This window comes from Trichoderma gamsii, assembly GCF_001481775.2.
Source record: "Trichoderma gamsii strain T6085 chromosome Unknown Scaffold_67.2, whole genome shotgun sequence".
Classification (NCBI taxonomy): domain Eukaryota; kingdom Fungi; phylum Ascomycota; class Sordariomycetes; order Hypocreales; family Hypocreaceae; genus Trichoderma; species Trichoderma gamsii.
The window spans coordinates 75,258-91,949 of NW_020171404.1; the positions used below are offsets into that span (position 1 = coordinate 75,258).

General features: G+C 50.0%; 5 protein-coding genes across 5 annotated transcripts; 3 read left to right on the forward strand and 2 right to left on the reverse strand.

The window, feature by feature from the left end:
• Positions 1-337: 337 nt before the first annotated feature.
• On the forward strand, positions 338-2,940 carry TGAM01_v210618 (meiotic coiled-coil protein 2; the record flags this gene model as incomplete). Its single annotated transcript, XM_018810018.1, has 4 exons — positions 338-460; positions 659-678; positions 741-2,352; positions 2,407-2,940. 4 exons carry the CDS (start codon positions 338-340, stop codon positions 2,938-2,940), a joined length of 2,289 nt encoding a protein of 762 aa, XP_018656768.1.
• Positions 2,941-3,830: 890 nt separating this feature from the next.
• On the reverse strand, positions 3,831-4,781 carry TGAM01_v210619 (hypothetical protein; the record flags this gene model as incomplete). The annotated part of the gene is made up of 3 exons (XM_018810019.2): positions 3,831-4,004; positions 4,078-4,506; positions 4,665-4,781. The coding sequence occupies 3 exons, from the start codon at positions 4,779-4,781 to the stop codon at positions 3,831-3,833; spliced, it is 720 nt and encodes a 239-aa protein (XP_018656769.2).
• A 2,107-nt stretch (positions 4,782-6,888) lies between these two features.
• Positions 6,889-7,281, forward strand: TGAM01_v210621 (hypothetical protein; the record flags this gene model as incomplete). The annotated part of the gene is made up of 1 exon (XM_018810020.2): positions 6,889-7,281. The coding sequence occupies one exon, from the start codon at positions 6,889-6,891 to the stop codon at positions 7,279-7,281; it is 393 nt and encodes a 130-aa protein (XP_018656770.2).
• Positions 7,282-7,690: 409 nt separating this feature from the next.
• On the reverse strand, positions 7,691-13,607 carry TGAM01_v210620 (NADH-ubiquinone oxidoreductase 78 kDa subunit, mitochondrial; the record flags this gene model as incomplete). The annotated part of the gene is made up of 10 exons (XM_018810021.1): positions 7,691-7,808; positions 7,879-9,783; positions 9,852-9,866; positions 9,942-9,993; positions 10,059-10,082; positions 10,148-10,218; positions 10,920-11,791; positions 11,853-12,962; positions 13,391-13,477; positions 13,545-13,607. 10 exons carry the CDS (start codon positions 13,605-13,607, stop codon positions 7,691-7,693), a joined length of 4,317 nt encoding a protein of 1,438 aa, XP_018656771.1.
• Positions 13,608-14,053: 446 nt separating this feature from the next.
• Positions 14,054-15,082, forward strand: TGAM01_v210622 (alcohol dehydrogenase; the record flags this gene model as incomplete). Its single annotated transcript, XM_018810022.1, has 3 exons — positions 14,054-14,104; positions 14,182-14,302; positions 14,373-15,082. The coding sequence occupies 3 exons, from the start codon at positions 14,054-14,056 to the stop codon at positions 15,080-15,082; spliced, it is 882 nt and encodes a 293-aa protein (XP_018656772.1).
• Positions 15,083-16,692: the final 1,610 nt, after the last annotated feature.

The following is a 16,692-nucleotide window of genomic DNA, read 5'->3' on the forward strand; positions in this document are numbered from 1 at the left end:
CTGCTTTTTGGCCTTAGTGAGCGACAGCCAAGGCGGTGGCCTTATTTTGGCGAGGGCTGCCAGTTCCTTCCTCCATTGCCCAATGGGCCGTTCTTTCGCCTCCATATATAAGCGACCGCTAACATTTACCTCTTTAATTTTTACTTCTCTAATTTCTCCTCCACCTCAATCACGGTCGCTAATACTACACGCGTTGTCTTCTTCTTTTTCCTTCTCCAACCTTGGCACACAAGCTGTGCATGTCTGGCAGCTCTTCTCCATTCCGTTTGCATCTGCTGTCGTCTCTCCCGTCATTCGCATCTTCGTTCATCTCTCTTGAGCATTGCATGCGGATACGATGTCGACTTCCAGCTCTTCTGGTTCTACTCCTCAGCTTTCGGTCCTGTTGCCAGCCGACGCAGCCCAGAGAGATCTTTTGATGCAGGCGGGAGATGGAACCTCAGCTGTTTCAGCTTCTTGCGTAAGTTTGGTACCAAATCATGTCAAGCAAATTTTATGATATGGCCATATCCACTGTGTTCCTGTTTTACTATTTTTTTTTTCGGCTTTATCCCGATCACTCTTCATTCCCGCTAACTATGATTGTTCCAGGAAACGGCAACAGCCTCTTCTATAATGATTGAGAAAGGCATCACACCTTTATCTACCTCGAAGCTAGCGAACCAGGGCTATCCAAAAGTGAGTGTAAATATTTCCATTTACAACAATAGAACGCATAGTCTTCCTTGTGACATCTCCAGAACTAACTCTTGTCCAATGGAGAAGCTCTTTACTAGACTATCAGAGCAGCAAGTTGCCCACAGCCAACAGAACCAGGCCTTGAAAATCGATGATGATGGCCCTTTCCTGAAAGTCTTGGATCAGGCTTCCTCAAGCACTTCGCTTCCAATCACTCCGGCCACCGAGGGCTTTCCTGCTGCGGCTCTAACCACAAGACCAGCCAGCGTTACGCTTGATGATCCCCGTGCAGATGCTGAAGAGGTTTTTCGCCTAAAACTACAGCTCGCGCAAGCGCGGAACCATATCTCCAAGCTTGACCAGGAACTTGCTCAGACGCGGTTTTTCAAGGAGCCCGACGTGCCCATTGGTCGTGTTGAAGCGGCTCCGCGAGACAACATTTGGAACAGAGGAACGCCGGATGATACTCAGTCTGATACCAGTGATTCTGCCTCTGCTGTTGCAATGAATCGAGCTCGTGGAATCTGGGGACCTACCAAGAACTCGTTTGCCAACAACGGCTCTCTTCAGCCATCCGGCCCTGAGCCGTCGCCTGGTCATTGGTTCGGAGGGAGAGGATTTAATCAGACCTGCGTAGACCCCAGTCAACCTTACGTGTTGATCGACAGCCATCGTGCTGAGCGTCAGGCTGCCGACCATGACCTCGTCAATCGCCCTCACCCAAACCGTCGCGGTGCCCGCTTCGACAATCGAACGAATGTAAATCACCAATTTGGAGGCTCTTTCATTAACCTGAACAACCCAACTCACCACTTTGATCCCATTGGAAACCCAGTCCCAGTTCCGGTGCCAGGCGTTCATGTAAATGTTGGACCGGCACTACCTCCTATGGGCGTGAACGTGTATCCCCCTTTCCATCAGCAAGCAATGGGTACTCCTCTTTCTCCCCACGCCTCAGAGTTCACCTCTAAGGCTAGTTGGAAGAATGAGGTACCCAGCAATGTGATGGAGATGACTCACTACCAGCCGCATGCTGATGAAAAACAGGTTGTTGCGTCTGAAGGGCCAACCTATCTCCCGCCAACAGAGCCTCTTAACTATCGCCGCCTTCTCGATCGAAATGTGAACTGCAACTGGAAGTACATTGTGGACAAAATAGTCTGCAACAACGATCAACAAGCTTCCATATTTTTGCAGCAGAAGCTTAAAGTGGGCACACCTGAGCAGAAATACGAAATCGTCGAAGCCATTGTGGCTCAGGCATACCCCTTAATGGTCAACAGATTTGGTAATTTTCTTGTTCAGCGCTGCTTTGAACATGGAACTCCAGAACAGGTGATCAAGATTGCCGAGGCCATTCGAGGCAATACTCTGAACCTCTCCATGGACCCTTTTGGCTGCCATGTCGTCCAGAAGGCGTTCGACTCAGTCCCAGAAGACTACAAGGCGATTATGGTTCACGAACTCCTGCGCCGTATCCCCGAGACCGTGATTCACAGATATGCGTGTCACGTTTGGCAGAAGCTCTTCGAGTTACGTTGGAGCGAGTCCCCCCCTCAAATTATGAAATTCGTCAACGAGTCTCTGAGGGGAATGTGGCACGAGGTTGCCCTGGGAGAGACTGGCAGTCTCGTTGTTCAGAACATATTTGAAAATTGTTTGGAGGATGACAAGGTAAGTTAGGACTTCTCTCCAAAGGTGATTCGATGACTAACACTTGCTGAATAGCGTCCCTGTATCGAAGAAGTCCTCGCCAATATTGACATTGTGGCTCACGGCCAATTTGGCAACTGGTGCATCCAACATATATGCGAACATGGAGCCCCCCCTGACCGCAGCCGAGCTATCGACCACGTTATTCGATACGCAGCAGAATATAGCACGGACCAATTTGCCTCCAAGGTAGTGGAGAAGTGCCTCAAAATTGGGAACACTGAGTTCCTCGGCCGATACCTTGATCGAGTTTGCGAGGGGCGCCAAGATCGCACCCGTATCCCTCTAATTGACATTGCCAGTGACCAATACGGAAATTACCTTATCCAGTGGATTCTTAACAACGCTTCTCCTCAACATCGTGAGATGGTAGCTGCCCATATTCGAAAGCACATGGTTTCGCTCAGGGGATCCAAGTTTGGATCTCGAGTTGGCATGCTGTGTACCAATCATGCGGTCACAACCCGTCCAGGCCCAGGTGTTGGCCCGGGCATGGGCAGTAGCCGTATCGGACCAGGACCATCGAGATTCAGTGCCACTTACCGTTGATACGGTATTCACACCAGTGGTCCAATTGTGCGAGACGTTACCTAACAATCTGGCAAGCCTTCTCTACGACGATTCTGCATAGCATTGTTTATTCAACTTATAACGCATCTTGCCAACTCGTTACCATAACTAGTTCCACCTCTCGTTGTTCTCGCTCGGATCACACAAGATCACATAAAAATTTGTCGATTTCTTCTTATGAACATTTTCCCATGCAATCAATTTAAAGATCACTCGTCATCCTACGCTCAGCTGGCTACAGCCTGACTGGGTGCATTGGACACATTATGGTTATGCATTTTGAAATATGCTGGAGACTACATCTGCTAACCGTGGCGGCAACATTCTCTTCTCGAAATGGGCCCAGATTGCATCTCGACATGTAAACACAGTAGCATATTCACTTAAAACGGTTCGTTTTCCTTCCACTTCTACCTTTTCTGTCGCGCTTTGAGATTGAGCTAACCATGGATTGCCCGAGAAGAAATCAATGGTCGTTAGAAAATCTTAATAAAAGGGCGGTGTATCACTCTGATGAAAAATGCATTTTGTTTTGCGCGATGGAGATAGGGGAGAGATGTTTTACGAAGAAGACTTATTGTGTTAATAGCTGCGACGCTCTTTACTACAGGATTTTTTTCTTTTTTGTTTTGACTGCGACGATGCGTGTTTACACCAGTCGCCGTAATTTCGAATAATAATTAGAACGTTTAATAAAGACAAGTTTTCAGGCCCGACCGGTTGTATTCAAATTCGCGACTATCATGCCCAACACAGCTTGCGAAATCTCACGCTTAGATAACGAATGCGAGTCTAATGTATAGTTCTTCTCAGATGCAAAGAGCCGGACAGCTCCTTTATCTGATCGCCGTTAGATTTTTGCCGCGGTGTCATGAAGATCCTGTCGCAGCAGCTGTTGCTTCTCCTTCTACCTGATGCTCAACTGGGGGAAATTCCAGATCCAGAGCGTTCACGATACCATCGGCACCCGTATCAGCGGCTGTGGTGGCCTCTCTTTCCCAAGGTTTCCTGGGCACGGGGCGAGATCCCACGGGTTTAACAGTCTGACAGGTTCAGCGTGAGCAAATACCTATGCCAGGCGCAAGATAAGGGCGCGTAGGAATATAACAAACTTACGGAATCTCGTTCAATAGTGTTGGGAATCTGTCTGATGCCGGGAATCGGCTTGCCTTCCTGGATAAGCTTGATCATCTCTGCGAAAGCCAAAGGATACGATGGTTCGCCGCCCTCGCCAGAAGCCTGAGACTGGGCACTACGGTCAACGTAGAGGTCGGCTTTGGGGGCGGCTTGCTGCCATGCTGTTGCGGAAGCAGAAGATGCCGATGGTGATTCCGACGACTGCTGCTGTTCGTACTCTGAGGGGATGATGTGCGGAGGCGGGTATTCTGGGTGCTGAGAGAGCCAGGTCTGGTAGGCGGCGAAGTCGATCTGGACGCCGATGCGCTGGGCGTAGTAGAAGATGCGGGCGTGGGTGGCGATGTCACGGAGGGAGCCGTTTTGAGGGTTGGATGGGTTTGGGGCGCCGAGGATGGCGCGGAGGCCGGACTGTGGTGGGTGAGGGTTGGATGTAAGTGGGAGGCGGATGGATATTATATGAGAACCGTATGTGTGTGTGTGTATATAGGAGCTGGATATGTATGTATTTACATATTGGGAGGGACAAGGTGATTTTGGTAGTCAAGATAGAGAAAGACGATGCTTACCAGAAAGGCCGAGTCTTTGGTCCAGGGGTAGGCGTCAAAGGCTCTGAAGATGGAGTCTTGGTCTGTTAATGAGCGGATTCGATCTGCTCCTGGGAAGGGTGGCTGGGGCTCTGCCATTGTTGCTTGCTAATGAGGGGTTGATGTTTATTGTGAGTCAAATCGAGCCTCGTTTATGAGTAGTGATGCCGTGTTTAAAGGGTGCTCAAAATCTTAAGTAAGTTGAAAGAGAACATACTAGGTATAGGTAATGAGAGTCAAGGCGTTTGAAGTGGCTGGTGAATGATGGTTCTCATTCAATTGAATTCGTCCTAGTTCGCATGTGAAGTGGGTGGAAGTGGGTGAAGCGCGGGATGGGCAAACCTCGGCCCCGGTATTAGAAGGTAAGTGGATGATGTGATTGGCTGGCGTTTAAGTCGATGGCTTGGAGAGGCCGTATGAAAGGAAATGATGTGTGTTTTGTGATGACATGTATAGATGCTGGTTTTGCTTTCAAAAAAAAATTCTAACTAGTATTGAAAGGGTATGTTAGTACAGATTGACCAGAGTGGCCGGCAGAAAGCGGAAGAAATAAATATGTATAATATGCGCAGAGAGTTATTGAACTCTTCGGTGGCTATAGTTGGCTACAATGTATATTTTTATAAGAGACATAAAATAACAAGATATCTTCTAATACATCTACTATTATGCAATGAACATATCCTTCATTCTAGATGAGTCTATATATTCAAAAATTGAACGTAGGGTAGATCGGATATCATCGATCTAAGCAGCCGAGCTCATTGTTGATGGTGCGCATGACAACCAACATCAAAACGGCTGACTCAGTTAATACATGGAGAGAAATATCACAATAGAGCTACTGCATATAATTTACGACTATTAGAAGCATACTTTATCAGTCATTGGATAAGGCGAGGAGTTTTACAAGGCTCTCAATCTATCTCCTCAGCACAGCATTGCTCGAAAGTATCTAAAGTATTGAGCGGCCTGAGGAAATTAGAATATATCAGCCAGGAACATGACAAAATACACTCTCCTCTATCGAAATATACCAACCTACGCAGAAATGTTCCATTGGGTACCTAAGTAGGTATGAACTCAATAATGACATTGAACACCCATTGAACACCTATCTTAGCACTCGTTGGAAGCGCCACGCAAGTTTGACCTGCATATCAACTAACAGCCGAGCTCGCAATATCCCTTATAAAGTATATGGAGAGCCACCCATCAGTGAAATTTGCATGTGCCCTGTTTGTAATATGAGAATTTCAAGATGGCACAGTGATATGCGGTTGCACCATGTTGATGTACATGCATGTGGCCACACCCAAAAAATGAGCTGCAGGCTTCCAACTTCAGGCGAAGCGCCGCAAGGCTGCCGCTCTCATTCGCCATGCGCGCGCCTACCTACCTACATATGCACCCCATGTTTTTCTCCTTTTCTTTTTCTGCTCTTTTCTTACAGCTCGGGAAACTCATCTGCGTCCTACTATGTCACTTACTTTTGCGGCCGATATCTGAATTTTCGCGATAAAGAAGGGAAAGACAACCTCTATACAGACAGCGCTGCCTGCCCTATATGGCCGGAGACGAGGCTTCACCAAGTCGGCCCTCTTCATCTGCTTCTTCAGAACTACCGTCGTTGGACGATTTGATACGAGAACAAGTCATCGCTAGTCAGATCAAGCAACAGCAACAGCAACAGCAACAGCAGCAACCCGATAACAATGATGACTGCAGCAACCGACCCACCAGACAGAGCAGCAGCAGCGACGTCATAATAATCAGCGAAAGCGACTTTGCCAACAACAATAACATTGCCAACGGCAGCAGTAGCAGCCACAGCAATAACAACATGGATAACAGCAGTAGAAGGAGCAGCACCATGACGGGCCAAAGCACCAGTGACAGCGTCAACAACGACATCAACAGCAGCCTCAGCAGCAATAGCGGCGATAATATGGACATGGACATGGACATGGACATGAGCGTCAACACCAACCAAGATGACGATGATGGCAACACCGACAACTCCCCCATCCCGCCCCTCACCAGCATCTCCGCCGCCGTCTTCGTCCCGATCCCAGACGCCAACAAGCTCCTCCAGCCCCTCAACCTCGACCCAACCTCCCCAGCCTACCACCGCGCCGCCCTCGACCTCGTCACCCGCCACGAGTCCTCCGTCCGTAGCAACCTCAACGCGCTCTTCCACCGCGAAATGTTCCGCGTCCGCGCCGACATTTCCGCCGAGGTTGAAAAGAACAACGTCCCGCCCTTTGACTACGCCGCCGCCCGTGCTCACGTGCGCGCCCGCGACGAAGACCTCTTGCGGCGTGACTGCGACGCCATGATTGCAAATATGCGCGCCCCGGATGTGTCCAATCTCAAGTACGGCGTGACAAATATCCCCGTGCCGAACATGAATGTGGCCGTGACGTATGTGCCTGTCGGGTCACCGCGCGAATTCGCCGCGGCGGAGGTCATGAAGGTGATTGCTGCTGCGGCGGGCGACTTGGTTGGGTTTGATAGACATGTGCGCAGCAGAAGGGCAATTATCAAGAAGCAGATTCAGGATGCGGAGGCGGGGGCAGCGGGGATGGACATCGACTAGAAGACGGTGCGCCGCCGATCTAGCCTCCGTGCGCCAGGTAAAGAGGGCGAGGTGAGGACTGAGAAGAAGAAGGTGCGGTTTGACTCGCCCATTGAGCAGCCTGAGCCTGAGAAGAGTGGTGTCACAGGGAGACGATACTGAGCTGGAGAGAAATGAGAGTGGTATTGGATGGATGAGTTGAACTACATAAGCATAATGTCATACAGCTGCAGGGGGAGCGTAAGATACCCAGACATAAGACAAAAGGGGGGAGGAAGGAAAGCAAAAAGCTACCCAGTTTTGGTCAACATATTTAAACACAACATCTAACCCTAACGTCCTATATATATATGTACATATCGACATAGCGCTCCGGAACCGCAAGGGAAAATTTCTTCTAATTTTTTGTTTTGATACACCCACACCTATCTTAAGCTCCGTACGCAACCTGACCCATGGGTCTGTCCTCCTCCATTCCAGGAGCCATAAAGTTCGTCCTGGGGTCGCCAGTGATCTTGGCCGCTGAGCAACGAGCCATTGTCGGTGAGCTATAAGATAGTTAGCATTGTCAGCCAATTTGTCTTTTGTCATGCTTGATTTATATGGAAAGCAGCATACCTTCTGGAGATGACGTCTGTGAAGTAGAAGTTGTCGATAACCTTCTTCAAAGGAGAGTTGCTGGCTTTGGCACCCTTGTTCTGCTCCACCAGCTGAACCTTGCTCAGCTGCTTCAGGGAAACTGGCTCAACGACATCGTAGGCAGCCAGCGCAGGGCTGATCTCGACCATGCGGTCACGCACAGCCGCGACATCGTCGTAAGGCAGAGGAGCACCGAGGAACTCGGAGGCTGCTCGGAGAATCTTCCAGTCAGTTCGGGCGGCACCAGGCAGTGAGGTAGCGGCACGGGTCATCTGGACACGACCCTCAGTGTTGATGTAAGTACCAGCCTTCTCGGTGTAAGCGGCGCCAGGCAGAACAATGTCAGCAATCTGAGCACCGCGGTCACCGTGGTGGCCCTGGTAGACAACAAAGGCGTCCTTGGGGATGTCCGCCTCGTTGATCTCGTCGGCACCGAGGAGCCAGACAAACTTGGGCTTGGTCTGGGCAACTTCGGCGGAGGGAGTGACAAAGCCAACCTCAAAGGCACCAGCCCTTGAGGCTTCTCTCTGGAGAACATTGTAGCCATCCCACTCAGCGGTTCTGAAGTTGGCAGCGTTCTGGTCAACAAAGGTACCAACGGTCTCGTAGAAAGCCTTGGCGTCGACGTGGTCGGTGACACCAGATCCAACAATGATCATGGGCTTCTTGGCGCCCTGGAGCTTCTTGCCAAAGGGGCCAGCCAGAGCCTTCTTCAAGGCAGCGTGGTCGGCACCCAGGTGCTCAAACTCGAAAGTGGAATCCCAGGTCTCACCAACAACACCAATCTCAAGATCGGAGCGCATCCACTGCTTGCGGATACGAGCGTTTAGGACGGCGGCCTCGTGGCGAGGGTTGCTTCCGACGATGAGAATGCAGTCAGCGTCCTCAATGCCCCAGATCTTGGAGTTGAAGAGGTAGTTTGATCGCACATCAACGCCGTGAGCAATGGGCTGGCTGCCGGTGGGGGTATCGAGGGCGAGGTTCTCGGATCCGAGCTTGTTGGCCATATCCTTGGCCACGACGAGAGACTCTACTTCAGTAAGCGCACCAGCAATGATCTTGAACTCGTTGGCCTTGGGGCTAGTCTGCTGATAGGCCTTGGAAATGACGGTCAAAGCCTCCTCCCAGTCAGCAGTCTCGAACTTTCCTTCTCTTCGGATCAGGGGCACGGTAAGTCGCTGGGTCTTGAGGCCGTCGCAGGCGAATCGAGTCTTGTCGTTGATCCATTCCTCGTTGACATCGTCGTTGAGTCGGGGAATAACACGCATAACTTCCAGGCCGCGAGAGTCGACACGGATATTTGATCCCAGGCCGTCGAGAACATCGATGGACTCGGTGTGCTTCAGTTCCCAAGGACGAGCTCGGAAAGCATATGGCTTGGAGGTCAGGGCACCAACAGGGCAGAGGTCGATGATGTTTCCAGAGAGCTCAGTATCCAGGTTCTTCTCAAGGTAGGTGCCAATCTGCAGGTCGTTACCACGGCCAGTTGAACCAAGTTCGGGGGCACCAGCGATATCGTTGGCGAATCGGACACATCGGGTGCACTGAATGCATCGGTTCATCGAGGTCTTGATCAGGGGTCCAATGTTCTTGTCCTCGACAGCTCGCTTGCCTCCAATCTCGTGGAATCGTCCTCGGTCGGCACCATATCGCATGGATTGATCCTGAAGATCACATTCACCACCTTGGTCGCAGATGGGGCAATCGAGGGGGTGGTTGGCCAGCAGAAACTCCATGACACCCTCGCGGGCCTTGTGTGTAAGAGGTGAATTGGTCTTGACAACCATACCAGGCTGCACTGGCCAGGCGCATGAGGCTACAGGCTTGGGTGCCCGCTCAACCTCGACCAAGCACATACGGCAGTTACCGGCAATCATTAGTTTTCTGTATATGTTTATGGTTAGGGCTCGGAATCGCTGAAAAAGGCGCGGGGGTGGTTGGGTATTTCGTACTCGTGGTAGCAGTATCTAAACACCATTAGCACATCTTCTTGAACAGTTTTTTATCCCCTTTTAGAGATCAGGTTCCCCTCCAACACTCACCTAGGGACTGTAACTCCGGCCTTTTCGCAGGCCTGAATCAGAGCCGACCCGGCTAGCTTCCATGTCAGCATCTACGCTCCCGCAACCCGCCGCAACCCCTCCATTCCAGGACCATACCTTCGATCGAGACCTTCTTTCCATCTGCAACCGCGTTAGCACAAGCTCCAGCTCCAATTGTCCGTCCTCGACGCAGGCAAGATGCTTACCAATGGTGAGCTCCACCTCGGCAGACCGTCTGGGCGTTGTCGCGAATGCCCTCGAGGCAGCGGCGGCCCGCCTGCCGGTCCGCCAAGCCGAACGTGCCAGAGACTGTCGGAGCATCGTGTCGCCTTGACGGATTGAACGTGATGTACGTTGCGGCGAGAGAAGTTAAGGACTCAGAGTCGAGTGGGATGGGCGTTCGTTTCGAAAACGGATCTGCTGTCTTGGACGGATGGAAAGCCCATTTACAGCGCTAGTGGGTTTCCCTTACGGATCCATTTAGGAGCACGCTCATTGGCTGGGAGCTCCTAATGCCGCTGCCTGAGGCACATTTTGTCCCGCAGCTTGAGTGTGCAAGCTTTAAATTTGGCGGGCCTGGGCCAAGGATTCGAATTTTCTTTTGCTTCTTCATCATAATTGTACACGGGCACATTTTATTGTAGGTGAGCTTGGGCAATTGGGCTTCGGCCCGTTGCTTCTGTCGAGTCCTCCTCTATCTTGTGCTCCAGAAGAAGTCTACGCCGTTTATGGAAGCAGGGGAGAGAAGTTTTTTCGTCTCGATGAACGTTGCCTCTTACCGCCGGTCGTAACATTTTATCATACGTAGCTTGAAGTAGAAATGTGCTGTGGAACGGCTACTCAATCTGTACGCTGTGATCATGGAAAGCAGCTGTAACTGGGGTCATGTACAACGCAGCCAGACTATATTGGCTTGCTATCTATGAACTACAGCTGCATTGCAGTGATCGCCCCAACCTGGGAACATCGCCCACCCACCTTTGTTCTTCTTCGGCATCGCCTTTATATTCAACGCCGTCGACTACAGCTCCATCCCATGAATCTTCAAACGGATGTAGTGCCATGTGCGTGATGCGATCCAAGACCTGCCGATCGCCTTCTTTCTCAACGCGCCGTATAACTTCATCCAAGATCCAGCCTCGAGGAACGAAATTGGGGTTGACTTGCTTCATAGCTTGTCTTCTTTTAGCATCTGTCTCTTCGGATAAGACTTCGGAAGACTCTTCTCCCCAGTCTTCCAAGACACGCACGCGCCACTTCTCGAGCCATTCGGCAATCTTTTCCTTTGCAGTCTCTTCTCCAACAACTTCAGGTGGGCCTTCTTTGTGGAAGAAAATGGCAGCCTTTTGTTTGCGACCGTCTTGAGTCGTAATGTCCGCCAACTTAATGGTACTCAAACGGCGGAAAAAGTGATTGAAATCCAACTCTAAAGCTTCCATAGTATCAAGCCCTTCGCTAAAGAGCTCATCAAAATCCGTCTCTTTGAAGTGACGCAGACCGAGTCTCGCTGTCATTAATCGTTTGTATTCATTCAAGAACACAGCTTTGTACTCTTCTCCAGCTTGTGAAATTAGGGTTTCTGCTCTCTCAACCAGTTCTTTCTCTTGCTCTTGTCTGATGCCTTTGGTAATAAAAGTCTCATCGTCAACTTGAGGGCCAATGCCGGTAAGTTCTCCAAGAGTCTCGCCAAGCCTCACTAGGTTCCACCAGATAATGGTCGGCTGGTTTTTATAATTATACCGCAGCATGTGATCATCGTGGTTTGGTGTATACGCTGGGTCAAAGGTGTCCATGAATGCGAAAGGCCCGTAGTCCATCGATAGGCCGTATACCGATGTATTATCTGTGTTCTGTAAGACAAAGTTAGTAATTAGGGCTTCCTCATAGACCCTCATAACTGCGGATACATACCAAAACGCCATTCATGAATCCATATGCTTGCCAATGAGCTACAGTCACCGCGTTACGCCTAATAATCTCCCGGTATAACCGCTGGAATCTATTCTCTGCGGCGTCGCTTGGTCCCTCGACTTCGGAAGCTGGTACCCCACGCTTAGGGGATGGTGATTTGGTTGGTTCATCAGGAGACTCTAGTCGTCCTGGGAGCTTTTCCCATCCACCGAAAACATCTTCCGCGATATATGTTGCAAGCTTCCTAACGAGATCGCGATCTCCCCTTGCGCGTAGAAGATCAAACGTTCCCAGTCGCAACCACGACTGAGCGAACCGGAGTACAATTGCCCCCGGCTCCATGGCCTCTCTCAATACTTTAGAGTGAGGAAGTAGAGTAAGAGATAGGGCTCTGGTGGTGGGTATCTTGAGTGCGTTGAGTGCTTCGGAAACGACAAACTCTCGCAGGCTAGATCTCAGTACTGCTTTTCCATCTGCGAATCGAGAGTACGGCGTTAAGCCAGCGCCTTTCAGCTGTAGCTCATATCGTATGTTAGACTCCGGATTAGTTGTCTCGAAAAGAGAAATGGCCCTTCCGTCTCCAAGCTGGCCTGCCCACTGTCCAAATTGAAAGCCTCCGTAGCACTGCGCCCAAGGGTATCCGCCCTCCAGCTTTGTCTCATCCCAGCCATAGAGCTTGTTGCCAGCTACAAATTGCCGGAAATCTTCGGTTTTCTCTTCACCTGCTTTGATGCCGAGATCTTTCAATGCCGCAGAGCTCACACCTAGCAGCTCGGGATCTTTCTGTTCACTTGGCCGCACCCATGTAAAGAGAGCATCGCGGACCTGGCGAGGCCCAATTTGATCTCGGGGGGTTTTGTGTGAGGCTGCTGGAGTTGGGAAGATTGGGTCCGGAGGAAGTGAAGCTGTGAAATTCCATGATTTTGGCAGCTCATCCAGCGAGACACCTTCAAACTGTTTCCCTGACGAAGCCATGGGTCGCGCTCCCTTGTATCGAGTGAGATGCCTAGTCGATGGCCCACCGAGGATCCTCAGTGGCAGAGTCCGTGTTATCAACCGACGTGCATAGAGGTGTCCCTGCAGCATGAGAATTGGTGGTAGCTCAGGTGGCTATCGTTTGTTATGCATTGTGTAAAAGAGCGTTGTGACCCTGCCGCGGCTTGGAGCGATTAGAGTCGGATAGTGGCGAGCCGGCATTCCGTGACATCACCGAGCTGCGAACTTTGCCCCACCACGCAAAGATGGAGTAATGAATCGCGGTATCGGATATACGAGGGGAAAGCTATAGGCCGCTTCATATACTACGTTAGGTAGCAGACTAGATAGAAGATATTTAGCAATGCCCCCCGCGTAAGTAATAGCAGTATTAATAATTGTTTTCAAAATTTTAGGCTGTGGATGGTGGACCGGTGCAGCTCAACTGGGTCAATAGATCTGAGGCAATAGCACGTAAATTTGGCCTCATCCGCACTTCGCCAACCACAGATGGATGCGGTTAATATCAGAGAGAGCCAAGCTAATGATATGGCGTGACTTACATCTTCTTCGACCTCATCCTCGTCACAGATGCTGGTTGAATCACGGCATGAAGAATGGAGAGGAGCGAGGTTGCGTGCTTTCAACCGCTAGTCCAGTATTTTATAGCATTGATAGGTAGTCACAGTACCATGCTGTAAACCCACTCCAACATACAGCAAGGCGACAAGGCGAAATATAGCGCCCTGTATGCCGCAGCTTCAGTGCATGAGCCTGCATATTTGTGCATGTAGCAGCGTGCTCCCTAGCAGTGCCGAGGAAGGCGCATCACAGGCAAGCAAATAGTAGCCGACTTCCTCTACCTTCATTGCAATGCCTCTAGGTCGTAGAAACGTTCAACTCGGCAATCTCTCTTATCCCCACCATTAGAGCATAGAGATAGTACCTACACCATAAACAGCGCCCGCTTCCTCTACTACTCCAACTCCAGCCATCATCGGTGGGGTAGTTGCGACCACCATGCTCCAAAAGGCCTTGACTCGCCTTGGACCTCCACTTATAAATATCGGAAGGTCCAGCCGCAACAGCCGCAATACGTGGATGTGAGCCAGCAACGTCCACTTACAAATCTCTCCCTAACATTCCCATCGCCCAGTTCATTCTCCTCATCTTCTCGACACTCAATCTGCTCTGCCCAAAGACACTTTCACTCTTCAGCAATCACCATGTCTTTCCCACCACTTATCAAGCTAAATGATGGCAACGAGATTCCCGCAGTATGCTTCACTCCTGCTCCCTCTCATAATGGACTTCAAGTCCTACCTCGTCAACCCGATGCTGACTAGGCTGGCAGCTCGGTTATGGTCTTGGGACTGCCAACTTCAAGCGTGTTGCGGGACCTCTAGACAATCAAGTGATCGAAAACACCAAAAAAGCAATTGATGTCGGCTACCGCCACCTTGACGGCGCTGAAGGTATGTGAACGGCGGCATCTCAAGGTCCGAGGAAAATCAAGTATTTCTAACCACAAAATGTTTCCAACAGTATATGGAAATGAAGAAGAGTTTGGCGCTGCTATCAAAGCGTCAGGGATTCCTCGAGAGCAGCTCTTCATCACCACCAAGATTAGCGCTGAGGTCAAGAAGAACACTGAAGAGGCTTTCTCTCTTTCACTCAAGAAGCTCGGCCTGGATTACGTCGATCTCTATCTAATCCATGGCCCTTTCTTTGCTGACAACGACGAAGAACTGCAGCAAAAGTGGGCTGATTTGGAGGCCATCAAGGCTTCTGGTCGGGCCAAGTCCATTGGAGTCTCCAACTTCCTCCAAGAGCATCTTGAGGCCATTCTTAAGACAGCCAAAGTGGTGCCTGCAATTAACCAGATCGAGTACCATCCGTATCTCCAGCACGGCGACCTCGTTGCATTCCACAAGAAGCATAACATCGCCGTTGCTGCCTATGCCCCCTTACTACCAATCACCACAGCCAAGGGTGGTCCAGCAGTGCCCGTCTATACCAAACTGGCAGAGAAATATGGCGTCACAGACTCTGACATCGGTCTACGATGGGTCCTTGATCAAGGCCATGTGGTTATCACGACTAGCTCCAAGGAGTCGCGACTCGCTGGCTACCTCGAGAGGCTACCCAAGTTTAAGCTGACAGACGAGGAGGTGGCGGAGATCTCTAGTGAAGGAGACAAGTACCACTTCCGTTCATTTTGGAAGCACAAATTTGCCGCTGATGACAGAAGGTGAATGGAGAGAGATATACTAGAGCATTAAGCAGCTATCGCTTTGAACACGCCAATAAAGTTAGACATTGGCAGGAATAAACGCCGGTTCATTTTTGTTTTCACTGTCTTCTTTTTTCCTCGCTGTGGACAGCTAAGCCCACCAAAGTTTGACCACTGTCAGTGAGCATTTGTATCAAATTCATCGAATTTTACTCAACCGCTACGTTCGTGCTACACTTTCCTAACTAGCCTTTACACAAGCTTTTTGTTGATCTATTGGCTGAGCAATGTGACCGTACCGGCTTACAATGTTTGTCAACCTAACTTGCGCATTCTTGGAAGCTATTCGACTAGATACCAAACTGTTCATCAGCGTCAACCAACGCCCAAGTCGCCATGATCGCCAACAATTTTCAAAACGACTTTCACAGAGACTACGATTAAATTAAAAACATGTACCATATAACAAGAAAGAAATACGACAAGCTGGAAGCTCGCAAGGCGGCCGATGGAGAATTCCAAGAGTAGAAAGCTTAGGTCGACATCATTCACAACAAAACATACTTCAAGATCAATGGTGGTGAAAAGCATACAGCTACACTTTATTCGTGCCAAATGACGTTGACAAATAAAGACCCAACGCAACAGAAGAAGTTCGCAGGATGCGCGAAGCAAATCACATCGCAGGAAACTCCGAGTTTAACAAGGCGGAACTGCGATAACCACCTTCGGCCTATCCCAGCATGGTTGAGCCGACAACGAAACATCCCCCATTCTCGATTAGCGGGAACCCAGTGATTGACATGGGGCATATATTACGCTGCCTCAACAGACATGATGCTGGTACGGAGGAGGATACTAATAAGGCGAACCTTGAAAAAGCTTCCGTCAACTTACCGGCTGGAGCACACGCAGACATCACCTTGTTCTGCGTAGTCCCACCTGTTAGGGGTCGTACCCCGAGGGACTTCGACTCCGGCTGCCTGTTCTGCGTTGTATTCCACCACCTGTCAGGGATCGTACCCTGAGGGACTTCGAGGGATCGTACCCTGAGGGACTTCGACCCCGGCTACCTGTTCTGGCCCAGCCAAGAGGATGATTCGCGAGGGAATTTATCTTTGCGCGGAACACCTTATACATCATTGATACACGGGCTACGATTATTGAACAAAACAAGTAAACCTGTCGAAATAATTACAAGAGCTACTGCTTAACATGGCATTTTTTTCTCCCGGGGTGGAAGTCGAACGACAGAGGGCCATACTGAATTTTAGGATGCTGGCAAAGAAGGCACTGATAGGAAGCATTGATTCTTTAGGAATACCAATGATACCCTTTTCATATCGTCTCAACTGGCATCCAAATATGCTGGTCGGGTAGGGGAATAAAGTAGTGACTGGTATAAGAAAGTAAATCGATTAGATAAAGTCACAGGACACAGCGAGCTGTAACTAGATACAGACGTAATTAAATGATTCATACACCTTAAAGGCGGCCTTGCAATTTTACGTAGATATATCGACTAGATCGCTATTATAAATGACGCCCCTCGTATGATACGCTTATAGTACACGAACCGGGGCGCGTGGCGAAATAAACGTATTTGTCTTCTACTCTGCAATACATTCTTTC